The 24735-nt window shown below is 37.5% G+C and overlaps 1 protein-coding gene and 1 pseudogene across 4 annotated transcripts in view; one reads left to right on the plus strand and one right to left on the minus strand.

Annotated features, from left to right (window-relative positions):
• KLHL2 (kelch like family member 2) overlaps positions 1 to 24735 on the plus strand; it is a 164592-nt gene that overhangs the window by 13389 nt on the left and 126468 nt on the right. For 2 of the 4 annotated variants that reach the window (XM_070474689.1, XM_070474690.1), the window contains one exon: positions 20517 to 20623. In XM_070474689.1, coding sequence (XP_070330790.1) covers positions 20517 to 20623 — 107 coding nt within the window. Of the gene's footprint in view, positions 1 to 19679; positions 19727 to 20516; positions 20624 to 23630; positions 23703 to 24735 lie in introns of those variants that run through there. The other 2 variants (XM_070474691.1, XM_070474692.1) reach the window with 2 other exon arrangements.
• Positions 9239 to 10178, minus strand: LOC139037725 (transcription factor BTF3 pseudogene; annotated as a pseudogene).

The raw sequence follows: 24735 nt of genomic DNA on the forward strand, positions 1-24735 counted from the left end.
ATAGATTATACTCCATTTAAAGTCTACAAAGTAATGACTATATTTCCCTGTGCTGTACAATATGTAGGCTGTCCATTTTATACATACTAGTTTGTATTTTTCATCCCCTACCTCAATCCCTTCTCTCCCTTCCTTTTCCCCACTGGTAACCACCAGTCTCTTCTCTATACCTGAGTCTGTTTTTGGTTTGCTATATTAGCTAGTTTTTTTTCTTTTTTTAAATTCCACATATAAGTTAAAATGTAGAATATTTTTCTTTATCTGACTTACTTTCCTTATCTTATATAATATCCTCTAGGTCCATCCTTGTCGTCAATGGCAGAATCTCATTCTTTCGTATGACTGAGTAGTATTCCATTGTAGGGTCTTCCCTGGTGGCTCAGTAGTAAAGATTCTGCCTGCAATGCAAAAGACATGGTTTGATCCCTGGGTTGGGAAGATCCCCTGGAGGAGGAAGTGGCAACCCTCTCCAGGATTCTTGACAGGAAAATCCCATGGACAGAGGAGCCTGGTGGGCTACAAAGAGGGTTGCAAAGAGCTGAACGTGACCGAGCACACACATATATTTATCACCACCATCCAGTATTCCGTTGTATAGATAAAACACATCTTCTTTATTCATTCAGCTGTTATGGACACTTTAGCTGCTTCTATGTCTTGGTTATTATGAGTAATAATGCTGTGAACATTCAAATGCATGCATTTTCGAATTAGTGTTTTCATTTTCTTCAGATGTGTCTAGGAGTGGACTTGCTAGTAATTCTATTTTCAAGTTTTTGAGAAGCCTCCATAGTGTTTTCTTTAGTGACTGTATCAAGTTATATTCCTACTAACAGTGTAGGAGTGTTTCCTTTTTTCCACATCTTTGCCAATATTTGTTATTTGTAGACTTTATGGTGGTAGCCATTTTTACAGGTGTGAAATGATATCTCATTATGGTTTTGTTTTGCTTTTCTATGAAAATTACCTATGTTTAGCATCTTTTCATGTGTCTTGACCATTTGTATATCTTCTTTAGAAAATGTATATTCACACTTTCTGCTTATTTTTTAATCAGGTTTTTGCTATTGTATGAGCTGTTAAAGTATTTATATAAATGATAGCAGCTTATCAGATGTATCGTTTGCAAATATGTTCTCCCATTCAGCAGGTTGTCTTATCATTATGTCAGTGATTTCTTTTGCTGTGCAGAAGCTTTTAAGTAAAATTAGATTCTGTTTGTTTATTTTTACTTTTGTTTCCTTTGCCTTAGAAAACAGATCCAAAAAATATTTTAACAATTTGTGTCAAAGAGTGTTCTGCCTATGTTTTTTCCTAAGAGTTTTATGGTTTGGGGTCTCCATTTTTTAGTTTATTTTTGTATGAAGTATGAGAAACTGTTCTAATTTCATTCTTCTACATGTTAACTGTTCAGTTTTCCCAGCACCACTTGTGGAAGAGCCTGGTTTTTATACTCTGTGTATTCCTTCCTCCTTTGTTGTGGATTGACCAGAGATGCATGACTTTATTTCTGGACTCTTTATTCTGTTCCATTGATCTATGTATCTGATTTTGTGCCAGTACCATGCTGTTTTGATGATGATAGCCTTTTAGTCAGGGAGTGTGATACTTCCAGTTTTGTTCTTTTTTTTTTCCTCAGGAGTGCTTTGGCTGTGCTGGGTCTTTTGTGGCTCCATGTAAATTTTAGGATTATATACTCTAGTTCTATGAAAAACGTCATGAGTGTTTTGATAGGGATTGAATTAAATTTATAGATTGCTTTTGATGATGTGAGCATTTTAACAATATTAATTCTTCAAAACTTATGTACATGGGATATCTTTTATTTCTTTGTATCATCTATTTCTTTTTGTTATGTCAGTATTTTATAATTTTCAGAGTGTAACTTTTTTACCTCCTTGGTTAAGTTTATTCTTAGGCATTTTATTTTTTTGGTGTGATTTTATTTAATTTATTTTTATCTTTATTGGTGGACAATTGCTTTATAATCTTGAGGGGGTCTTTGTGGTATATCAACGAGAATCAGTCATACAACGAGAATCACACACACACATATATATGTGTACGCTCCCTCTTGAGCCTCTCTCAAACCTTTAGTCCAGCCTTCTAGATCGTCACAGAGCACCACCCAGCCTGGACTGCCTCTTTAATACATCAGCTTCCCACTAGTTATCTGTTTTATGTATAATACTGTATATATGTCAATGCTGCTTTGCCAGTTTGCCCTCTCTCCTTCTCCCACTGTGTCTGCCAGTCTGTTCTCTACATCTTAACCTCTTTTTCTTCTCTGTAGATAGGTTCTTCGTCAGTAATGTTTTTCTAGATTCCATATATATGTGTTGATATATGATATTTGTTTTTTCTTTCTGATTTAGTTCACTCTATCACAGGCTCTAGGTTCATCCATCTCACTATGGCTGACTCAACTTTGTTTTTTTTATGGCTGAATACTACTCCATTTTATATAGGTATCACTTCTTACTAGGTTGCTTCCATGTCCTGGCTACTGTAGATAGTGCTGCAGTGAACACTGGGGTACATGTGTCTTTTTGAATTATGGTTTTCTCAGGGTATATGCCCAGTAGTGGTATTGCTGTGTCATATGGTAGTTTTATTCCTAGTTTTACAGGAATCTCCATATCACTCTCCATAGTGGCTGTGTCAGTTTGCATTCCCACCAGCAGTTTAAGAGACTTCGGTATTCTCCACATCCTCTCCAGCATTTATTGTTTCTAGTTTTTTTGGATGATGGTCATTCAGATTGGTATAAGGTAATGTAACCTCATTGTAGTTTTGATTTGCATTTTTCTAATAATGAATGATGTTGAACATCTTTTCAAATGTTTATTGGCCATATGTATGTCTTCTTTGGAGAAATGTCTGTTTAGGCCTTCTGCCCACTTTTTGATTGGGCTGTTTGTTTTTCTGATAATGAGCAATATGAGCTGCTTATATATTTTGGAGATTAATCTTTTGTCTGTTGCTTCATTTGTAATTATTCTCTCCCATTCTGAGGGTTGATTTTAATATTATTTATTGTTTCCTTGGCTGTGCAAAAGCTTTGAAGTTTAATTAGGTCCCATTTGTTTATTTTTGTTTTTATTTCCATTACCCTAGGAGGTGGGTCAAAGAGGATCTTGCTGTGATTTATGTGAAAGCATGCACTGTCAATGTTTTCCTCTAAGAACTGTATAGTTTTTGACCTTACATTTAAGTCTTTAATCCATTTTGAGTTTATTTTTGTATATGGTGTTAGGAAGTGTCCTAATTTCATTCTTTTATATGTAGCTGTTCAGTTTTCTCAGCACCACTTAATTGAAGAAACTTTACTCCATTATTATATTAATGCCATTTTAATCAAAGATTAGGTGCCCATAGGTGTGTAGGTTTGTCTTAATGGCTGTATCTTTGTAGTATAGGCTGAAGTCAGGAAGCTTGTTTCCTCCAGCTCCATTTTTCTTTGACAAGATTGCTCTGGCAATTTGGGGTCTTCTGTGATTCCATATAAGTTGTGAATTTTTTTGTTTTAGTTCTGTGAAAAATATCACTGGCATTTTGATAGAGATTGCAATGAATCTGGATTGCTTTAAGAAGTACAGTCATTTTCGTAATGTTGATTTTTCCAATCCAAGAACATGGTATATCTCTCCATCTCTTAGTGTCATCTTTGATTTCTTTCATCAGTGTCTTACAGTTTTCTGTATGCAGATCTTTTGTCTCTTTAGATAGGTTTATTCCTAGATAGTTTACTCTTTTGTTGCAGTGGTAAATGGAATTGTTTCCTTAACTTCTCTTTCTGATTTTTCATTGTTAGTGTACAGAAATACAAGGGATTTCTCTGTATTAGTTTTATATTCTGTAACTTTACTGTATTCATTGATCAGTTCTGGTAGTTTTCTGGTTGTGAACCTGGGGTTTTTCTGTGTAGTGTCATGTCACAAGCAAACAATGAGAATTTTCTTCTTCTCCAATACAGATTCCTTTTATTTCTTTTTCTTCTGATTGCTGTGTCTAGGACTTTTCAAAACTATATTGAATAATAGTGGTGAGAGTGTACACCCTTGTCTTGTTCCTAATCTTAGAGGAATTGCTTTCAGTTTTTCACCATTGAGAATAATGTTTTTGTGGATTTGTTTTATGTGGCCTTTATTATACTGAGGTAGGTTCATTCTGTGCCAATTTTCTGAAGATTTTTTAAAAATCATAAATGGTTGTTGAATTTTGTCAAAAGCTTTTCCTGCATGTATTGAGATGATCATATGTTTTTTATCTTTCAGTTTGTTCATATGGTGCATCACATTGATTTATTTGTGTATATTGATAAGTCCTTGGATGCATGGGATAAACTCTACTTGATCATGTTGTGTGATCCTTTTAACATGTTGAATTCTGTTTGTAGGAATTTTGTTGAGGGTTTTTGCACCTATGCTCATCAGTGATGCTGGCCTATAATATTTTTATGGTATCTTTGTCTGGTTTTGGACATCAGGATGATGGTGGCCTCATAGAATGAGTCTGGGAGTTTTCCTTCCTCTGTTATTTTCTGGGACAATTTGAGCAGGGTACATGTTAGTTCTTTTCTAAATATTTGATGGAATTCACCTGTGAAGCCATCTGGCCCTGGGCTTTTGTTTGTTGGAAGATTTTTGATCATAGATTCAATTTCAATGCTTGCGATTCATCTTTTCATATTTTCTATTTCTTCCTGATTCAGTCTGGAGAAGGAAATGGCAACCCACTCCAGTATTCTCGCCTGGAGAATCCCATGGCCAGAGGAGCCTGTCAGGCTACAGTCCATGGGGTTGCAAGAGTCAGATACGGCTTAGCAACTAAACCATCACCACCTGATTCAGTCTTGGAGGAATATACTTTTCTGATAATATGTCAATTTCTTCCATGTTGACCATTTTATTGCTTGTAGTAGTCTTTTATGATCTTTTGTATTTCTGTGTTGTCTGTTGTAACTTTTTTTTAATTCTTAATTTTATTGATTTGAGTCTTCTCCCTTTTTTTCTTGATGAGTCTGGATAATAGATTGTCACTTTTGTTTGTCTTCTGAAAGAATCGCATTTTAGTTTTAGTGACCTTTGTTATTGTCACCTTCATTTCTTTTTTGTTTATTTCTGCTCTGATGTTCATGATGTTTTCCCTTTCTATTAAAAGGGAGTTTTTTATTTTTCTTGTTCCTGTAGGTGCAAAGTTAGGTTGTTTATTTGACATTTTTCTTGTTTCTTGAAGTAGGCCTGTATTGCTATAAACTTCCCTCTCAGCACTGCCTTTACTCTCACATAGGTTTTGAGTTGTCATGTTTTCATTGTCATTTCTTTCTAGGTATTCTGTGATTTCCTCTGATTTTTCAGTGATCTCTTGGTTATTCAGAAGCGTATTGTTTAGCCTCCATGTGTTTCTATTTTACAGTTTATTTACTCTAGTTGATATTTAACCCTACAGCATAGTAGTCAGAAAAAATGCTGGATGTAATTTCAGACTTTTTAAATTTACCCAGACTTGATTTGTGATCCAAGATGTAATCTGTCTTGGAGAATGTTCCATGTGCACTTGAGACTAAAGTGAATTCTATTATTCTTAGATGAAATTCTTGTAGATGTCAATTCAGTCTAATTGGTCCATGTGTCATTTAAAGTTTGTGTTCCCTTATTAATTTCCTGGATAATCTCCATTGGTGTGAGTGGGGCATTAAAGTCCCCTAGTATTACAGTGTTACTGTTTTACTTCCCCTTTTATAGTTGTCAGCATTTTCCTTAATGTATTGTGGTGCTCCTGTTTCTTCTTTGCTTGATTCCTTGATGATTATGTAGTGTCCTTCCTTGTCTCTTATAATGGTCTTTGTTTAAAAGTCTGTTCTTATCTGATGCAAGTATTAATGCTACGTTTATTTTTGTTTCCTTTTGCATGGAATCTTTTCAGTCCCTCACTCTCAGTCTGTATGTGACCCTAGCTCTGAAGTGGGTCTCTTGTAGACAGCATATAGTTCTTGTTTCTGTTTCCATTAAGCCAGTGTATGTCATTTGGTTGGAGCATTTAATCCGTTTAAATTTAAGGTAATGATATATATGATCCTTTTACCTTTCACTTTATTGTTTTGGGTTTGTTTTTGTATTCTTTTCTTTTTCTTGTGTTTCCTCTCCAGAGAAGTTCCTTTAGCATTTGTTTTAAAGCTGGTGTGGTGGTGCTGAATTTTCTTAACTTTTGGGTATCTGTAAAACTTCTGATTTGTTCATCAGAGAGATCATCATTGGGTACAGTTATCTTGGTTGTAGATTTTTTCCTTTCATCACTTTAAGTATATCCTGTCACTCCATTTTGGCCTGCGGAGTTTGGTTGAAATATGTGCTGTTATTCTTATGGGGATCCCCTTATATGTTATTTATTGCTTTTATGTTTCTGCTTTAATATTTTTTCCTTGTGTTTAGCTTTTGTGAGTTTGGTTAATGTGTGTCTTGGCGTGTTTCTCTCTGGGTTTATCCTGTACGGGACTCGCTGAGCTTCCTGGACGTGGGTGGCTATTTTCCTTTCCCACCTTAGGGAAGTTTTAGACTATAATCTCCTCAGATATTTTTTCATTCTTTTTTTCTCTTCTGGTATCCCTCTAGTTCAAATGTTGGTGCATTTAATGTTGTCCTAGAAGTTTATGAGGCTGTCCTCCTTTCTTTTCATTCGGTTTTCTTTATTCTGCTATGCTTCAGTTATTTACACTATTCTATCTTCCAGCTCACTTATTCATTCTTCTTCCTCACTTATTCTGCTTTTGTGAAGGTTTCCTGGTTGAGTGAACTAGTGCCTGTGTTGTTGTGATTTGAGCTGGATACTGTCTCTCTGAAGGGCAGTGCTGTTTCCATTGTTGTGATATCTGTGGGGATGTCTGTGGGCAGCCTGTCTGCTGATGGGCAGGGTTGTGTTCCTGTTTTGGTGATGATTTGGTGTGAGGCATCTGGCTTTGGAGCTTGCTGGCTGTTGGGTGGGCCATGGTCTTAGTGTTGAGATGGAAACCTTTGGGAGAGCGCTTGCCAATTAATACTCCACTGGGTTGGGAGCTCTCTGGTGGTCCAACAGCCTGGACTTGGGTCTCCCATGTTAGAGGTCCAGGCCCAGTGCCTTACTGTAGCACCAAGACTCCACAAGCTGCACAGCACAGAAGAGAAGGAGAAAAAAAGGGACTTAAAAAGAAAAATAAAAGAAAGAAGAAAAAACAGAAAAATAAAAGGAAGTTAACAGTCATACAAGGAATGGACGAACTAAACCCCGTGAGAAATGGTCAAAGAAACAGCTAAATAAACACACACACTCACAAGGAGAACAGGGGAGAGAGAGAAAAAAAGAATGGAAACAGGAACCAAAAAATGAAAGAGAATAGTCAAGTCCATAAATCCATAAGTGAAAACAAATACTTAAAATTAGACTAGTAAAAATACCAAACCAAAAACATGGGTAAAAATGCAATATGATGAGAGTACTGTAAAAATAGAAATAAAATAATTTTAAAATAGACACATTTAAAAGAGGAATAAGTAAAACCAAAATTAAAGGAATAGTGAAAAAGGAGTAACAATGGAACAGTATGAAAAAGACAGAAGAAAAATTATTTATATATACAGAGAGAGTAGTAGTAAGAAGAATGTCCTCCATTGTCCTCATCACACAGCGAGTTCCCGCCAATCTGCTGACTCAGAAAGTCCTCCGGTGTTTCTAGGAAGTTCTCTGGACCTGCTGTGGGTGCTGTGGGGTCAGATCTGGTCTTACAGCAGCTTGTAGTTGCTTCCAAAGTCTACAGTTGGTCCCAAAGTCCACAGGCTCAAACTCATCATGGGGATTTAATCTGCTGTACCTGTGGCTGCAGGAAGGAATTCCTTTCCTCTTAGATAACAGAGCCCCTGGTGCTCAGCTTTGATTTTGGACCCACCTCTGCTTGTAGGCTGCCCTCCTGTCTGTTTGCTGCCCAAACAAGAGGGGCTGAAAGTTGCTACTTACTAGGGTTCAGGTGTTTACTCAGGCGGAGGAGCTGGAGGGGTGCAGGAGACACAGTTGGGGTCTGCGAGCTGTGCCTGCTGTTGCCGAGTCCTGGGGGAAGCTTGCAGTCTGAGGCAGGTCATGTGCTCCCTCAGGGCAGCTGGCCCTGTGTTGTGGGTCCCCTGGCAGAGCATATCTGCATAGGCTTCCAGGAATGTGTGGAAACTGCCCTGTGCCTGCTCATAGCTTGGTGGTTTGGGACCACAGTGATGTGTTTTCCACTGCCCCTGGTACTCTTGGTGGTGGCCAAGTGGCCTGCATTCCTCCTCTGGGATTGCAGATTGAAGTCGTGGCTAGTCCTGCCTCTGGTACTTGTTCCCTTCTTTGGTGGCGGCTAGTCAACATTTCTGCCTCTGGGGTTGCAGTTCATAGCCATGGCTTCTCCCATCTATGACTCTTGCCAAGGTCAAGTCCTCCTTTCTTTGTGCTGGCAGAGCTATTGTGTCCCTGTGACAGTGATCCCTTGCTTCTCCAGCAGGTGCAGGCTTTTCCCTGGGTTCTCAGCTTTGCTGCACTTCCCTCCTCAGAGTAACTTCCCAGGAGTCCGCTCCAGTGCTCTTCTTAGGGCCCGACCACTGAAGCCTAACCCTCAGTACCCAGCCTCCTCTCACCAGTGGCCATGTAGACATGTTTCATGCTGGGAAGCGCTGGTCAGCACTGATCTCTGTGCTGAATTCTGTTTTGCCTTTTAAGCGCTTGCTGTTGCACTCCCCTCTGAGGCTCCAAAGTTCTCCTAGTTTGTCCTTGGGAGGGGGTTTGCATGTGTGTGGAAACCTTTCCTTCTTTATGCTGCCTCCCCAAGGCCCAAGTCCTCGTCCCAAATTCCTTTGTCTCTTTTTTTCTTTTATCTTTCACTCTGCCTCATTCTGTGAAGATGAGCTGTAAAGTCTGGGTCCTTCTGCCGGTGTTCAGAAGGTGTTTTGAAGGAGTTGTTTGTATGCAGATGAATTTCTGAGGTGCTTGTCTGGAGGAAGGTGGTCTCATGTTACTCTTCTGCCATCTTGAAAGGACCCCCTCAACTGTATTTGGACTGGAGGTATGGTGCTGTCTTGAGTTCAGGTGCCCCGCACCCCCCCGGTGATACACACTTCAGAATATGTTTGTTTAGAAACAGGGCTGTTGCTGAGATACTGGGGTAGGAAGGACCAGTCATTCAGTATGACTGGTTTCCTTATTAAATGCAGACTGGTGTGATTTTATTTTATTTATTTATTTATTTTTACTTATACTGTCATTTTAAATCTTTAATGAGATTCCATTCATCATTATCAGTCATATTACATGCCATAATTAGCTTTTTATAAACAATTTTGCCTTCTGTGTATAAATTGGTATCAATGAAATAAAAAATAAAACCATATACTAGGCAAAGAGTTTTATTTATCTTTGTCTCAAACTTTATTCTTAGGCTTCTTCAGCTTCATTAGCTGCAAAGAATGAATTGTATATAAGCAAAAACTGAAAAGAGCTGCAGTGTCCAGGGGCTTAGGCTTAATAGTATTAGAGATCCAGATTTTATCAGATCCATAAACAAAATTTTAAAAAGCAGTCATAATATAAAATAGCAGCTCCCAGTAACTTCTTCAAGATTCATCTTCTTCAGAAGTTAACTCAGTTCCGTGTGCTTCGTTCTTGGAAGCCTCGTCAACATTCTCCACGAGATCTGGAGCTTCCTCCTCCTCCTCCTCTCCAGTGGCACGTGGGGCTTTTCCATCCACGGACTGTCTGGGCAGAGCTTCAGCCAGTCTCCTTAAACTGGTCAGACTGTCGGCACCAAGCTGGTTTAGGATGCTGGGCAGCATTTCTGTCAGTTGCTTTGTCTCAGCGTGGCCTGTAATGGTGAAAGTGTTTGCTGCCAGAGATGCCTGAACTTTAGGGTTGTTAAAGTGGATCACTGTTCCTTGATTTGTGAACATATTCACCTCTTCAGTACCCGAGATATTGTTTACCCCTAACTTCTTTAAAGAGAACTGAAGTTTTTTGTCATCTGCTGTGGCTATTCTATGAACCACCTTCTTCTTTCTGTGAGCGGTTCCTTTCCCACCAATGCACACTTGTGCCTGCAGTTTGGCGAGTTTCTCCTGGTTCATGATAGTTTCTTTCATCTTGTTGGAGCGGAAATGGGGCCTTGCGGGTGACTAGGGTTGGCGCTCAGGCGGTTTCGGGCAGACCAGCTGAGATTAGGCGCACACACGCGGGGACGCAAATGGCAGCTAGAGCCGGTGTGATTTTAAATGAGTTTATTTTCTTACTTTCTCTGTCTGATAGTTCATTATTAGTGTATAGAAAAGCAACAGAGGTATCTTCTTTCCTGCAACTTGACTGAATTCATTTATTAGTTTTCATGTTTTATTGGTGTTGAGATGTTAGGATTTTCTGTGTATAGCATCATGTCAACTGCAAGTAGTAACAGTTTTACCTCTTGCCTTCCAATTTAGAGTCCTTTTATTTCTGTTTCTTTTCTAATTTTTGTGACTAGGATTTACAATACTATGTTAAATAGAAGTAGTAAGAGTGAACATTCTTGTCACTAATTTTAGAGAAGCTTTCAGCTTTAATCATTGGCTGAGGATTATGGCCTTCATTGGCCTTCATTATGTTGAGATATGTTTCTTTACCCATTTTGCTGAGGTTTTTTTTTTTTTTATATTGAATAGATGTTGAATTTTGTCAAATACACTTTTTTTGCATCTGTTGAGCTGATCATGTGAATTTTATCCTTCCTTTTGTTAATGTGATATATCTCATTGACTTATGGATATTAAACCATCTTTGCACCCATGGAATAAATTCCACTTATTCATGGTATGTGATCCTGTTTATATTGTTGAATTTGATTTGCTAATACTTTGTGAGGATATTTTTCTTCTATATTCATCAGAGATATTAGCTTATAATTTTCTTTTTTTGTAGTGTCTTTTTCTGGTTTTGTTATCAGGGTAATGGTGTCCTCATAGAATCAATTTGGGAGTGTTCCATTCTTTTCAGTTTTTTGGAATAATTTGAGAAGGATAGGTATTAGCTCTTTCTTCTTGATATATTTGGTAAAATTCTTCTGTGAAGCCATCATGTCTTGAAATTTTTTTTTGCTGAAAGTTTTTTTTTTTTTTTTACAGATTCAGTTTCACTGTTGAAATTGTCTGATTTTTCTTAATTCAGTCTTTGAAGGTTGTATGTTTCTAGAAATTTGTCCATTCTACTAGGTTATCTAATTTGTTAGTATATAACTATTAACTACATAACTATATAACTATTTCTCTTAAGATTTTTTTGGTATCTCTGTGGTATGAATTGTTATTTTTCCTCTTTAATTTTTTTTTTCATTTATTTTCATTAGTTGGAGGCTAATTACTTTACAGTATTGTAGTGGTTTTTGTCATACATTGACATGAATCAGCCATGGATTTACATGTATTCCCCATCCCAATCCCCCCTCCCACCTCCCTCTCTACCCGATTCCTCTGGGTCTTCCCAGTGCACCAGGCCCGAGCACTTGTCTCATGCATCCAGCCTGGGCTGGTAATCTGTTTCACCCTAGATAATATACATGTTTCGATGCTGTTCTCTCGAAACATCCCACCCTCGCCTTCTCCCACAGAGTCCAAAATTCTGTTCTGTACATCTGTGTCTCTTTTTCTGTTTTGCATATAGGGTTATTGTTACCATCTTTCTAGATTCCATATATATGTGTTAGTATACTGTATTGGTCTTTATCTTTTTGGCTTACTTCACTCTGTATAATGGGCTGCTCTTTAATTTTTTATTTGGATTCTCTCTTGGTAGTGAGCCTGACTGAAGTTTATCAATTTTATTTTTCTTTAACCAAAAACAAAAACCAAAAAACCAGCTCTTGGTTTCATTGGTTTGTGTGTGTCTCTGTTTTACTCAATATTTTCTCTGATCTTTACTATTTCTTTCCTTAGGACTTTGGGCTTTGTAATTCTTTTTCTAATTCCTTTAGGTGTAGATTAGGTTGTTTTCTTGAGTAAGGCTTGTATCACTATAAACTTCCCTCTTAAAACTGCTTTTCTGCCTTCTATAGATTTTGGGAAGTTGTGTTTCCATTTTCATTTGTCTTGAGGTATTTTCTGACTTCTCTTTGATTTCTTTATTGACTCATTGGTTTTTTTTTTTTTTTGTAACATGTTTAGTCTCCATGTATTTCTGCTTTTCACACTTTTTCTTTTGTATTTGATTTTTTTTTTTAAAAAAAATTGTTTTTATTTGAAGGCTAATTACTTTATAGTACTGTGTTGGTTTCTGCCAAACATCAATATGAATCAGCCATAGGTTTACCCTTGTCTCCTCCCACTTGAATATACTTCCTACCTCTTTCCCCATGTATTTGATTTCTTGTGTCACACTGTTCTGGTCAGAAAAATTGCTTGGTTGGGCTTGTATCTTTGTCAGAGTTTTAAGATTTGTTTTGTAGCCTAGCATGTGATCTATCCTGGAGAACATTCTAAATGCATTAAAAAGAATGTGCATTTTGGTGTTTTGGATGGAATGTCTTTCAGATATCCATTACGTCCAATGTGGTATTTAAGACAGCTGTTCCCTTGTTGATTTTTTGGTCTGGATGATCTGTCCACTGATGTCAATTGGTTGTTAAAGTCCCCTACTATTACTGTATTATTATCATATCTCCCTTTGTGTCTGTTAATATTTGCTTTATATATTTAAGTGCTCCTGTATTAGGTATATATATGTTAATGAGTATTACATCCTCTTCTTAAAATGATCTCTTTATTATTATATAATGCCATTCTTTGTCTTTTATTATAGGACTTTGTTCTAAAGTCTGTTTTGTCTGATATCCGTCTTTCTACCCCTGCTTACTTGTTTCCATTGCATGAAATATGGGAAAGTTTTTCGATAGAGAAAAATATAACTCTCTCTTGAATGATGATGGTGGTAGTGTTAGTGATTTTAGGCAGTAGTGACCTGCCCATTGCTAAAGTATTCTCAAATACTTGAGTCACTGCAGTGAAAAGAGTGACTTTAAGTGTTGAATGAAAAATGAGTAGCTTTTTTGATTAGAAGACTGAAGTATGAATGAACAGTCTTGATATTATTTTCCTAGCATTTTGTGAAAGGTATGTATTTTTCCATCATTTCCTTTGTGAAAGCACATATATTTGAAAGCTTGGGCTAAGAAGGGAGTGACTTAAACTTTCCTTTAATCTCTGTGCTATGTTTTGAAAGGTGATCCTTTCTTTTGTTCCATAATTTGTTTGCTTCTTCTTTAATTAAGTTCATGATTCAATGAATATCATCTGCTGGGTGTTGGAGATAACAGTGGTGAGCCAAAACCTGGCTGCTGCCTTCATGGGGCTTATGATTGATTGTAGGAAGCAGGCATTAATGAAACAATCATACAAATAATTTACTGCAAATTTTAATGGCAGTAACTGCTACCATGAGGACTGTGAAGATAGATAACAGTGGTCAGGGATATATTCCCTGGAAATATAAGAATAATTGTGCTGTGATCAGAAGGAAAAGAGAAATAAGGAAATGAAATTAGGCATAGGGAATGGCAATATCCAAGTCTTGTGGTCGGAGAGAGCCAGGCTCCTGTGGGGCTAATGGGTGGCTGGAATCAGATGGGTGGGGCATCATGGCAAGAGAGGAGGCTGAGTGAGTTCATGAAGGCCAGCATTCTTAGAGCTTTCTGCATTTTGGCCTTTATCAGGAGCTGCCATGGGAAAAGCCATTGTGGAGTTGTAAGCAGGGATTTGGCGTGATCAGATTTGTATTTTGAACAAAACACACTGGCTGCTGGGTGGAGAGTGGATTGGAGAGAGAAAGATGAGAGAAAGTAAAACTGAATATTGGATATTTGATTTGTTTCCTAGTGCTGCTCTGACATCAGTTTCAATCAGTAGGTTTTCATTTAGTTTTGGGGAGAAAACATAGTTGGAATAATCTGGCAGGTCTGGCCCTGCTGTTTCAGTCAGTCTGGTTGGAAAAATAGTTATTGGGATGTAGAATGTGGTAGTGACATTGAAAGTGACATTGAAATAAAAGTAGGAAAATAGTCTATTATGTTGAGACATTTTTTTCTTTGAAAAGTCTATAAAGGTTGACTTTTAATAGGCCTATTCCTCTTACCTTTCCCCCAGCTCCTTCTGGGATTGGTAGCCTGGTTTTTCACTTCCGTGTGTGTAGGCTCCTGTTGATGAAGGTCTGACTCACTCAACTACAGGGAAGCCCACACCTAGCTCACCTTCCCCTGAGGAAGATGACCAAAGTTGTGGGACAAAGTCTTTGGCCTTGCCAGTTGTTTTACTTCTTTGAGCCATAACTATATAAGGGGAATGGATGGAATGTAGTCTAAGTTCCATTGCTTCCCTGACATTTTCTTAGCCTGTTAGGTGTTTCTCCTGTTTCCCTGCAGGTTGTATGGTGCCCTTGTCTGGTTCAAGGATTATTTAGCTTTACCCTTCATTCAATTGTTTGTCCCATTTTGGGGGTCAGCTGTGTGGCTGTGGACAGTATGCTTTTGTTCTTTGTGTTGTACCATTTCAGTAGCTAGCATATAAGCAGGCTCATAGTTGATACTGGTTTTCAGAAGGAAAGATAAGCTTTGAATAGCTGAATCTTGACTGCCAGGTTCACAACAGGGATTGTTTAAATGAAGTCACTGACCACTAGTGTTTTAAAAAATGAACTCTCTTTGGGGCTCATTAGAACTTTTTTTTTAAATGTTATTCCCTTTTCTTTTACCCCCTATTGCCAATTTTATGTAATTCTTAAAAAACTCTATAAAGAGTTCCTTGTACAGCTGAAAATCTTTAGTTATTTCCTGTTCTTGCATCAACTTCCTGCTGCCAGAAATGGGTAGCTGAGAGTAGTTTCCTGACTTCTGGGAAGGGAGAACTTCTTGTTTTCACCTTTCTGCTTTTGGGCTGTCTACTTCTAATAGGCAGAATATCAGCTGTACAGTGGGGTGTTTTTATGAACCTTTGACTGATGAAAGTGAAGTTTTAGAAGTAAAAGTCAACTCAGTATTCTTCCAGTTATACTTGGTGTAAGGTATGGTTGTGGAAATAGGAGGACCAGGGGTAAGTTACAGAATTTTTTTTTTTTTTAAGTTACAGAATTTTAAGTTAAGAATTATAATTTAAGCTTATAAAAGTGAAATGTTACCTTTTCTTTAAACTAGTTTTTCATTTTTTTTACTTCAGAGGCCCAGATATAGCTCTGAGTCATATCTCAATATGAACTTGAATAACTCGGACTTACTTTGTTTAAAAACCCTGTGGTCACTTCTCAACAGTGTATTCAACAAGTACTTATAGATACCTAGTTCTCCTTTGAAGTCAGCTAGCATGCCTGGAAGGCTGTGTGATGAATACACAGAAGAACTATACAAAAAATGTCTTAATGACATGGGTAACCACTATGGTGTGGTCACTCACCTAGAGCTGGGCTCCTGGAATGTGAAGTCAGGTGGGCCTTAGAAAGCATTACTATAAAGCTAGTGGAGGTGACAGAATTCCAGCTGAGCTATTTAAAATCCCAAGAGTTGATACTGTTAAAGTGCTATACTCAATATCAGCAGATTTGGAAAGCTCAGCAGTGGCCTCAGGACTGGAAGGAGAAGTTCAGTTTTCATTTCAATCACAAAGAAGGACAATGGCAAAGAATGTTCCAACTACTGTATAATTGTGCTCATTTCACATGCTAGCAAGGTTATGCTCAAAATCCTTCAAGCTAAGCTTCAATAGTACTTGAAATGAGAAATTCCAGATGAACAAGCTGGGTTTAGAAAAGGCAGAGGAACTAGAGATTAAATTGCCAACATTTGTTGAATCATGGAGAAATCAAGGGAATTCCAGAAAAATATCTGCTTCTGCTTCATTGGGTATGCTTAAAGCCTTTGATCACAACAAACTGTGCGACATTCTTAAAGAGATGGGAGTACCAGACCAACTTACCTGTCTCCTGAGAAACCTGTATGTAGGACAAAAAGTAACAGTTGGAACCGGACATGGAACCACTGACTGATTTAAAATTGGGAAAGGAGTATGAGAAGACTGTATATTGTCACCCTGCTTATTTAACTTATATGCAGAATGCATTACTATGAAATCCCAGACTGGAAGAAGCACAAGCTGGAATCAAGATTGCCAGGAGAAATATCAACAATCTCAGATAGGCAGATGATACCACTCTAAAGGCAGAAAGTGAAGTGAAACTAAAGAACCTCTTGATGAAGGTAAAAGAGGAGAGTGAAAAAGCTGGCTTGAAGTTCAGCATTCAAAAAACTAAGATCATGGTATCCAGGTCCATCATTTCATGGCAAGCAGAAGAGAAAAAAGTGGAAGCACTGACAGATTTTATTTTCTTGGGCTCCAACATCACTGCGGATGGTAACTGCAGCCATGAAATTAAAAGATGTTTGCTCCTTGGAATGAAAGCTGTGACAAACCTAGACAGCTTTTTGAAAATCAGACATTATTTTGCCAACAAAAGTTCATGTAATTAAAGCTATTATTTTTTTGATAGTCATGTACGGATATGAGAGTTGGGCTATAAAGCCAGCTGAATGTCAAAGAATTGATGCTTTTGAGTTGTGTTGAAGAAGACTCTTCAGAGTCTCTTGAACAGCAGGGAGATCAAGCCAGTCAACCCTAAAGGAAATCAACCCTGAATATTCATTGGAAGGACTGATGCTGAAGCTTCAGTACTTTAGCCATTTGATGGGAAGAGATGACTCATTGGAAAAGACCCTGATGCTGGGAAATGTTGAAGGCAAAAGGAAAGGGGCAGCAGAGAATGAGAAGGTTAGATAGCATCGCCAACTCAGTGAACAGGAATTTGAGCAAACTCCCAGAGATGATGGCGGACAGAGGAGCCTGGTGTGCTGCAGTCTATGGGTACAAAGAGTCGGGTACAGCTTAGTGACTGAACAGCAGCAATAACAGCAAGAGTATCTAGCTCATGTTTTATTTTGTCAGATTTTTAAAATATTTTTTAATGAAGATGTTTTCCTTATACATATTTTCCTTTTTCTGCACATAGTTGAGTTTTCATCACACATGTTCAGAAACTCACTTCTACCATTACTGTTTCCTCTCTGTAAAATCCTCATGTTTCCACTTTGCTTCATCCCTATTATCTTTTCCCTGTTGCTCATATCTTCTTTCATTTTATTTCCACTTACTGGTTTTTTTTCCCTCTTACCTGTGACCAAGTATCTTAGAAGTCCTTAAATCTGGATTCTTTACCTTCCCTTCTCTACAAATACTCAGTAATGTGCTTCTTGCCACATCTTCTTGTGACTCTGTTTTATCTCTTTTCCCTGTCATTCTTCTCTCGTGTTTCTGTGTGAAATTCTCTGTTCTGGGATCCTTTTCTTGTTTAAGGCACTTTCTAAATCACTGACCATAGTTGGCCATCACCCTTTCTTACCTTGCTTTGAAATCTCAGCAGGTGCAGTCTGTTCTGTTTTTCAGGACTCTGAACGTGGTGGTGAGCCAGCAGCTAGGTTTTCCTTGTGCTTCACTGCTGCAGAAACTCAGACTCGAGCCGTCGTTGTCTTAAGGAGACACGGTTGATGGCGGTACCACCTGTTACGGAGCTGTGTTGCTCTTCAAGATTATTGACGTTTTATCTAGGTTGCATCTTGCTTGTCTGTTGAATGATATTATCAGTTATAGGAGGTTTGGTTAAATATGACTGATTTAAGTCAGAGATCAGGAACCCTTTCATTTTTAAAACAGCTTGTTTTTCTATCTCACCTCCCCTCATGCTGAGCAGCCAGCATCTGATGAAGCAGCTGACCAGCTCTGAGTCTGGCTCATCCTGTGCACCTGAGGAAGAAAGGTGGACAGATGTTGCATAATCTCTCTACCACCCCCACCTCCAGTAGAAAGTAAATTCTTGTTTCCTGAAACTACCAATTATTTTAGATACCTCAGAGCCTAATGGCACATTCTCACTTTAAGAAGATACACATTAGTCCCGCCCTTATCCAAGGTTTCAGTTATCATGGTCAACTACAGTCTGAAAATATTAAATGGAAGACTCCAGAAATAAACTTCATAAACTTTAAATTGAGCCCTGTTCTGGTGGTGGGTGATATTGTCCTGCTCTCGCCAGCCTGAGACGGGACTCACCCCTCTGTCCAGCGTGTCTCAGCCGTTAGTCACTCGGCAGCGTTCTCAGCCACTGGGGTGCTGTTGCAGTACTTGTCTTCAAGTGACCCTGATTTTACTTCATAATGGTCCCAGAGTGCAGGAGAAGTGATGCTGGCAATTCAGATATGCCAAAGATAAGCTGTAAAGTACTTCCTTTCAGTGGAAAGTGTAAATGTTCTTGACTTAACAGAAGAAAGAAACATCATGTGCTGTTGTTGCTAAGGTCTGTGGTAAGAATGAACCTTCCATCTGTGAAATTGTGAAAAACGAAAAAGAAATTTGTGCTAATTTTGCTGTCACACCTCAAACTGTGAAAGTTATAGCCACAGGGCATGATAATTGCTCAGTTAAAATGGAAAACACATTAAATTTGTATAGTAAGATATTTTGAGAGAGCGAGAGTACGTTCACATAACTTTTATTACAGTATAGTTATTGTTTTTTTATTATTACTGTTAATCTCTTACTATGCTTAATTTATCAATTAAACTTTATCATGGGTATATATGTATGGGAAATAACATAGTACATACAGGTTCCAGTGCTATCTGCGATTTTAGGGATCCACTGGAGGTCTTAGAATGCCTTCCCAATGGTTAGGGAAGGCTTCTGTATATGCAGAAACTATAGGGTTTTCTAGTCTTAGAAATTCACTCCTTTGATACCTGAAAACCAAAGAGTGTGTTGATATATTTGGGTGTGATTTATTTTCAAAGGAGTTTTTGTCCTGAGAAGGACCAATTGTTACGATGTTTCACTTGGGAGATGAGTGCCTATTTTTTTTCTGTGTCATTTGAGTTTTGTATGAGGCCTGTGTAACCCCTGTTCTTCTCCAGACTTGAGCTTAGAAGTTATCCTCTTTCCAAAGCTTTCCTGTATGTTAGGGCTTGGCCTGTGTGCTGTGTACTCCAGCCTCCCACACTTGCCCTGCTGCTGCTAAGTCGCTTCAGTCGTGTCCGACTCTGTGCGACCCATAGACAGCAGCCCACCAGGCTCCGCTGTCCCTGGGATTCTCCATGCAAGAACACTGGAGTGGGTTGCCATGTCCTTCTCCAATGCCCGAAAGTGAAAAGTGAAAGTGAAGTTGCTCAGTCGTGTCCGACTCTTCGCAACCCCATGGACTTCAGCCTACCAGGCTCCTCCATCCTAAGAGCTGTCAATTCATTTTGTGAGTATCTGTTAGCTTGTCTCTTTCCCAGCCTCCAGGGTAGATTCCTTTCTATCATGGGCATTGTCTTATTTATTGTGGTAAACTGACATTGTCCTTGGTGCCCTGTATGCACTTTAGAGATTTGGTGAATGAATGAATAAATGTAGATTTTGCTAATTAGCAACTTTATTTATACCTTCATTCTGAAAGACTTTAATTTTATAGTCAATTGCCTAATTTGATTTCACATAGTAGAAATATAAACTCACCATGTATACTTTGGCTATGGGCTGCTAAAACAAATTTCTGTTATTTTTATTGCTGGACTTTATTTGTAGCTATCTTCTCCTCATCCAAAGTCATTCAGCGTCTTGTGAGCATGCACACTTGGAAGGAACAGGTAAGGGCCACGTTCAGGAGACACAAACTGGCTGAATGATAGGAAGACTGGTCAAATCTCTCTTGTCTGCAAGTACTGTTTTAAAAATACGTTGTTGCTGGAATTGAATACTAAAACTAAACATGTCTTTGATCTACAATGTGGCGTTAAACTCCATGTGACCTATCCCAGGGTGTGACTTAATACTGGTTTGCCTTTGTTTTTATCTTACTCGTTAATGAACGTCAGCTAGTGAGCCACTGTTACACCGTGGTGGCTCTGATGATAATGTATCTGCCTGCCATGCAGGAGACTTGGTTTGATCCCTGGGTCAGGAAGATCCCTTGGAAAAGGGAATGGCTATCCACTCCAGTATTTTTTCCTGAAGAATTTCATGGACAGAGGAGCCTGGTGGGTTATACTCCATTGGCTTGAAAAGTTGGACACAACTGAGCGACTAACTGATATTAATTACCTTACCAATAAGACAGTAAGGCCAAGATAATTATGTGATAAAAGATTGGGATCAATGAGTAATTATAATTGAAGCTGAATGTAATTAAGTGGTTTTGAGCTGTTCAGTGTAATTCCATTTAAGATCCATCTTGAAACTCGAGCACTAGGAGGGATTATTGACAAAAGGAAAAGAGACATAAAGATGCAGTTGACTCACGTTTGGGAACTCATTTAGGATGGCAGTTTTTAGTTAAGTCTTCAGAAAATTGGGCTTTTACTATAAAAGCTTTCATAGGATGTTCAATACATTTACTGTTTTTATCATTTAAATTTTTTCTCTCTCTCTCATGAACAGTCAGAATTTGCTGTGTGATGTCACGATTGTGGCCGAAGACATGGAAATTTCTGCTCATAGAGTGGTGCTGGCTGCCTGTAGTCCTTACTTTCATGCCATGTTTACAGGTATGAAATGTTTTGGTCATGGACGTTTATAAAATGCAAACAGATGTGGGCTTTTCTTTCCACATTTTCTGTTTTTATATTTACTTATTTATGGCTGCACTCTGTCTTCCTTGCTTCACGAGGGCTTTCTCTGGTTGTGGTGAGAGGGGGCTGCTCTTCACTGCAGTGAGGGGCGTCTCATTGTGATGGCTTCTCTGGTTGCAGAGCACAGGCTCTAGGCGCGCGGGCTTCGGTAGCACACAGGCTCAGTGGGTGCAGCGCGCAGGCTCTGGAGCCGGGCTCAGTAACTGTGGCACATGAGCTTAGTTGCTCCATAACATGTGGAATCTTCCCGCACCAAGGATCAAACCCTTGTCCTCTGCATTGACAGGCAGATTCTTACCACTGTGCCACCAGGGAAGTCCCACATTTTCTTTTCTTATTAACATTTTATTGTTATGAAATTAAGCATTGTAGTAGAAGAAAATGCTATTGTTTTGTTTTAAATTACTCTTCGTCTTTGTTTTTCATTATTGTTATCATGTTATGTACATACATGTGTACATGACCTACAAGTACAATTTTATGCTCTGCCTCCCGCTTTTGCATTTATATTTGCATATATTGGCTAAGTTTGCCTTTTTGCAGTTTATAAGAGCTTTTAGCACTTTCATATTTTGACGAAAGTAAATTGCTTTTACTGTTCTGCATTTCTTCAAATGATTTTCACATTTGCCTCATCAGTGTTTATAGTGAACAAATAAATGTTTAGTAAATGCCTTTTGATTCAGAAATATAAGAAAATAGAGTGGATACTTAGTTATAAAAATACATAGAATAATTTTAGTATTTAGGACAAAAAAGTAGTTTACTCATGCCTCGCTGGAAGCCTTTAAATTCATTTTTCTGTCTTTAAACCCTTTAAAAAAATACAGTTGATGTACAGTATTTTGTTTCAAGAGCACTGTTTAATGATTTGACATTTGCATGCTTTATGAAATGATCAGATGATCACTATGTAAGTCCTTCAACCACATATCCCCATACAGAGTTACTATAATATTACTGTCTTTATGTTGTATATTACATCCCCATGTCTTTATTCTTTTCATAATTATAGGTTTGTATCACTTAACTATTCACCTAATTCTCCTCTTTCCACTGTACTCACCTGTGTCAATCACCCATTTTTTTTCTCTGTGTTTGTTGATTCTGTTTTGTTATCTTTGATTTCGCATATGAAATCATGTAGTATTTGTAGTCTCTGTTTGACTTATTTCACTTAGCATGATATCCTCTAGGTATATCCATGTTGTTGCAAATGGTAAGATTTCATTTTTTTTTATGCCTATTTATATTTCATTGTATATGTACCACATCTTCTTTATCCTTTTATCTATTAATGGACACAGGTTGCTTTTATATGTTGGCTATTGTAAGCAGTGCTGCAATGAATGTAGAGGTGCACATATTTTTCCAGTTACTGTTTTGGTTTTCTTCGGGTGTGAAGAAAGTGGAATTGGTGAATTATATGGTAGTTGTATTTTTAATTTTTTGAGGCACCTCCATACTGTTTTCCATAGTAGTTGTACTAGTTTACAGTCCTGCAAACAGTGCACAAGGGTTTTTCTTTACATCTTCACCAATATTTCTTATTTGTTAACTTCTTGAAAATAGCCATTCTGACAGGTATGATATAAATCTTATTTTGATTTTGATTTGCATCTCCCTGCTAATTAGTGATGCTGACTACCTTTTCATACGTTTGTTGGCCATCTGTATGTCTTCTTGGGAGCAATGTCTATACAAGTACTCTGCCCATTTTTATTTTTATTTTTGATGTTGAGTTGTATGAGTTTTTTGTTTATTTTGGATGGAAACTCCTTATTGGATGGTTCATTTGGAAATACCTCTTTCACTTGGTAGGCTGCCTACCTAGTTGTTGATAGTTTTCACTGTGCAAAAGCTTCTTAATTTCGTGTAGTCCCATGTGTTAATTTTTGCTTTTGTTGCCCTTCCCTGAGGAGAGAAATCCAATAAATATTGCTTTGATCATACTGTCTATGCTTTCCTCTAGGAATTTTATGGTTTCAGGTCTTACATTAAGTCTTTAATCCATTTTGAGTTTACTTTTGTGCATGATATTAGAATGCAATCCTTGGATTCTTTTGCATGTAGCTGTCTACTTTTCCCAGCATCATTTATTGAAGAGACTGTCTACTCCCCATTGCCTTCTTTGTTGGAGATTAATTGACCATTTAAGTTTTGATTTATTTCTGTACTCTCTATTTAGTTACATTGACCCATGTATTTTTTTTTTTTTGTACTAATACCAGACTATTTTGATTACTGTAGCTTTGTAATATAATTTAAAGTCAGGGAACATGATACCTCCCTCTTTGTTCTCCTTTCTTAAGATTGTTTTGGCTATTTGGAGTGTTTCCAGACAAATTTTAGAATTATTTGTTCTAGTTCTGTGAAAAGTGTCATGGGTATTTTGACAGGGATTGCACTGAATCTATAGATTACTTTAGGATTTATCATCATTTTAACCGTATTAATTCTTCCAACCCATGAGCATAGTGTTCTTTCCATTTGCTTTTGTTGTCTTTAGTTTCTTTCATCCATGTCTTATAGCTTTCAAAGTACAAGTTTTTTGCCTCTTTGGTTGTATTTATTCTGAGATATTTTATTCTTTTGGATGAAATTGTAAATGTGATCAGTTTCTCTTTCTGATAGTTTGTTATTAGTGTATAGAAACACAGCATGTTTCTGAATATTACATTTTTATCCTAGATCTTTACTGAGTTTATGTATTAAATTAATTCTGGTAGTTTTGGGTAGCATTATTAGGATTTTCTATATATGGTCATGTCCTCTGCAAACATTGACAGTTTTACTTCTTCTTTTCCAATTTAGATTCCTTTTATTTATTTTTCTTCCCTGTTTGCTGTGGGTAGAACTTCCAAAACTATATTGGATAAAAGTGGCAAGAGTGGACATCATTGTCTTGTTCCTGATTTTAGAAGAAATGCTCTCAGCTTTTCACCATTGAGTATGATAACTGTGGGCTTGTCATATATGGCCTTATTATATTGAGGTAGGTTCACAATATATATATTGTGCTCACTTTCTAGAGAGTTTTTTTTTTTTATCATAAATGGATATTGAATTTTATCAATAGCTTTTTGTGCATCTATTGATATGATCATATCATTTTTATTCTTCAGTGTGTTAAAGTGGTATATCTCATTGATTGGTTTGTGGATTATTAAATCATCTTTAATCATATGTCTCTAGGATAAAGTCCACTTGATATGGTATATGATTTTTTTGGTGCCTTGTTGATTTCAGTGTACTAATATTTTGAGAGTTTTTGCACCTGTGTTCATCAGTGGTACTGGCCTGTAGTTTTATTTTGGGGTGGTGTTTTTGCCTGTTTTGGTAGGGTGATGCTGATCTTACAGCATGCACTCCAAGGTGTTCCTTTGTCTTCAGTTTTTTGGCATAGTTTGAGTTGGTATTAACTCTTTAAATGTTTGCTAGAATATCACCTATTGGTCCTGGATTTTTCTCTGTTGGAAATTTTCACAATTATTGGCTCAGTTTCATTACTGGTAACCAGTCTTCATATTTTTTGTGTCTTCCTGATTGTCTTTGGAGATTTTATATTGCTTGGAATACATCTATTTTAAATTGCCCAATTTGTTGATGTATATTTGTTCACAGTAATCTCTAATGATCTTTTGTATTTTTGTGGTTTCATCTGTAATTTCTCAGTTGTTTATTTGGGCCCTGTCTTATGAATCTGGCTAAAGATTTATTAATATTGTGTATCTTTTCAAAGAACCAGCTCTTTCACTGATCTTTTCTGGTTTTTAGTCTTTATTTTATTTATTTTTGCTCTGATATTAATTATTTCTTTCCTTCTACTAACTTTAGGTTTGGTTTATTTTAATTTTTCCATTTCCTTTGGGTATAAGGTTAGATTGCTTTGAGATTTTTCTTATTTCCTGAGCTAGGCTTGTATAACTGTAAACTTTCCTCTTAGAACTGCTGTTGCTGTGTTCCATAGACTTTGGATTATTGTGTCATGTTTGGATTGTGTTTCATTTTAATTTGTCTCCAGATTT

The sequence above is a fragment of the Odocoileus virginianus genome, chromosome 12 (assembly GCF_023699985.2).
Source record: "Odocoileus virginianus isolate 20LAN1187 ecotype Illinois chromosome 12, Ovbor_1.2, whole genome shotgun sequence".
Lineage (NCBI taxonomy): Eukaryota > Metazoa > Chordata > Mammalia > Artiodactyla > Cervidae > Odocoileus > Odocoileus virginianus.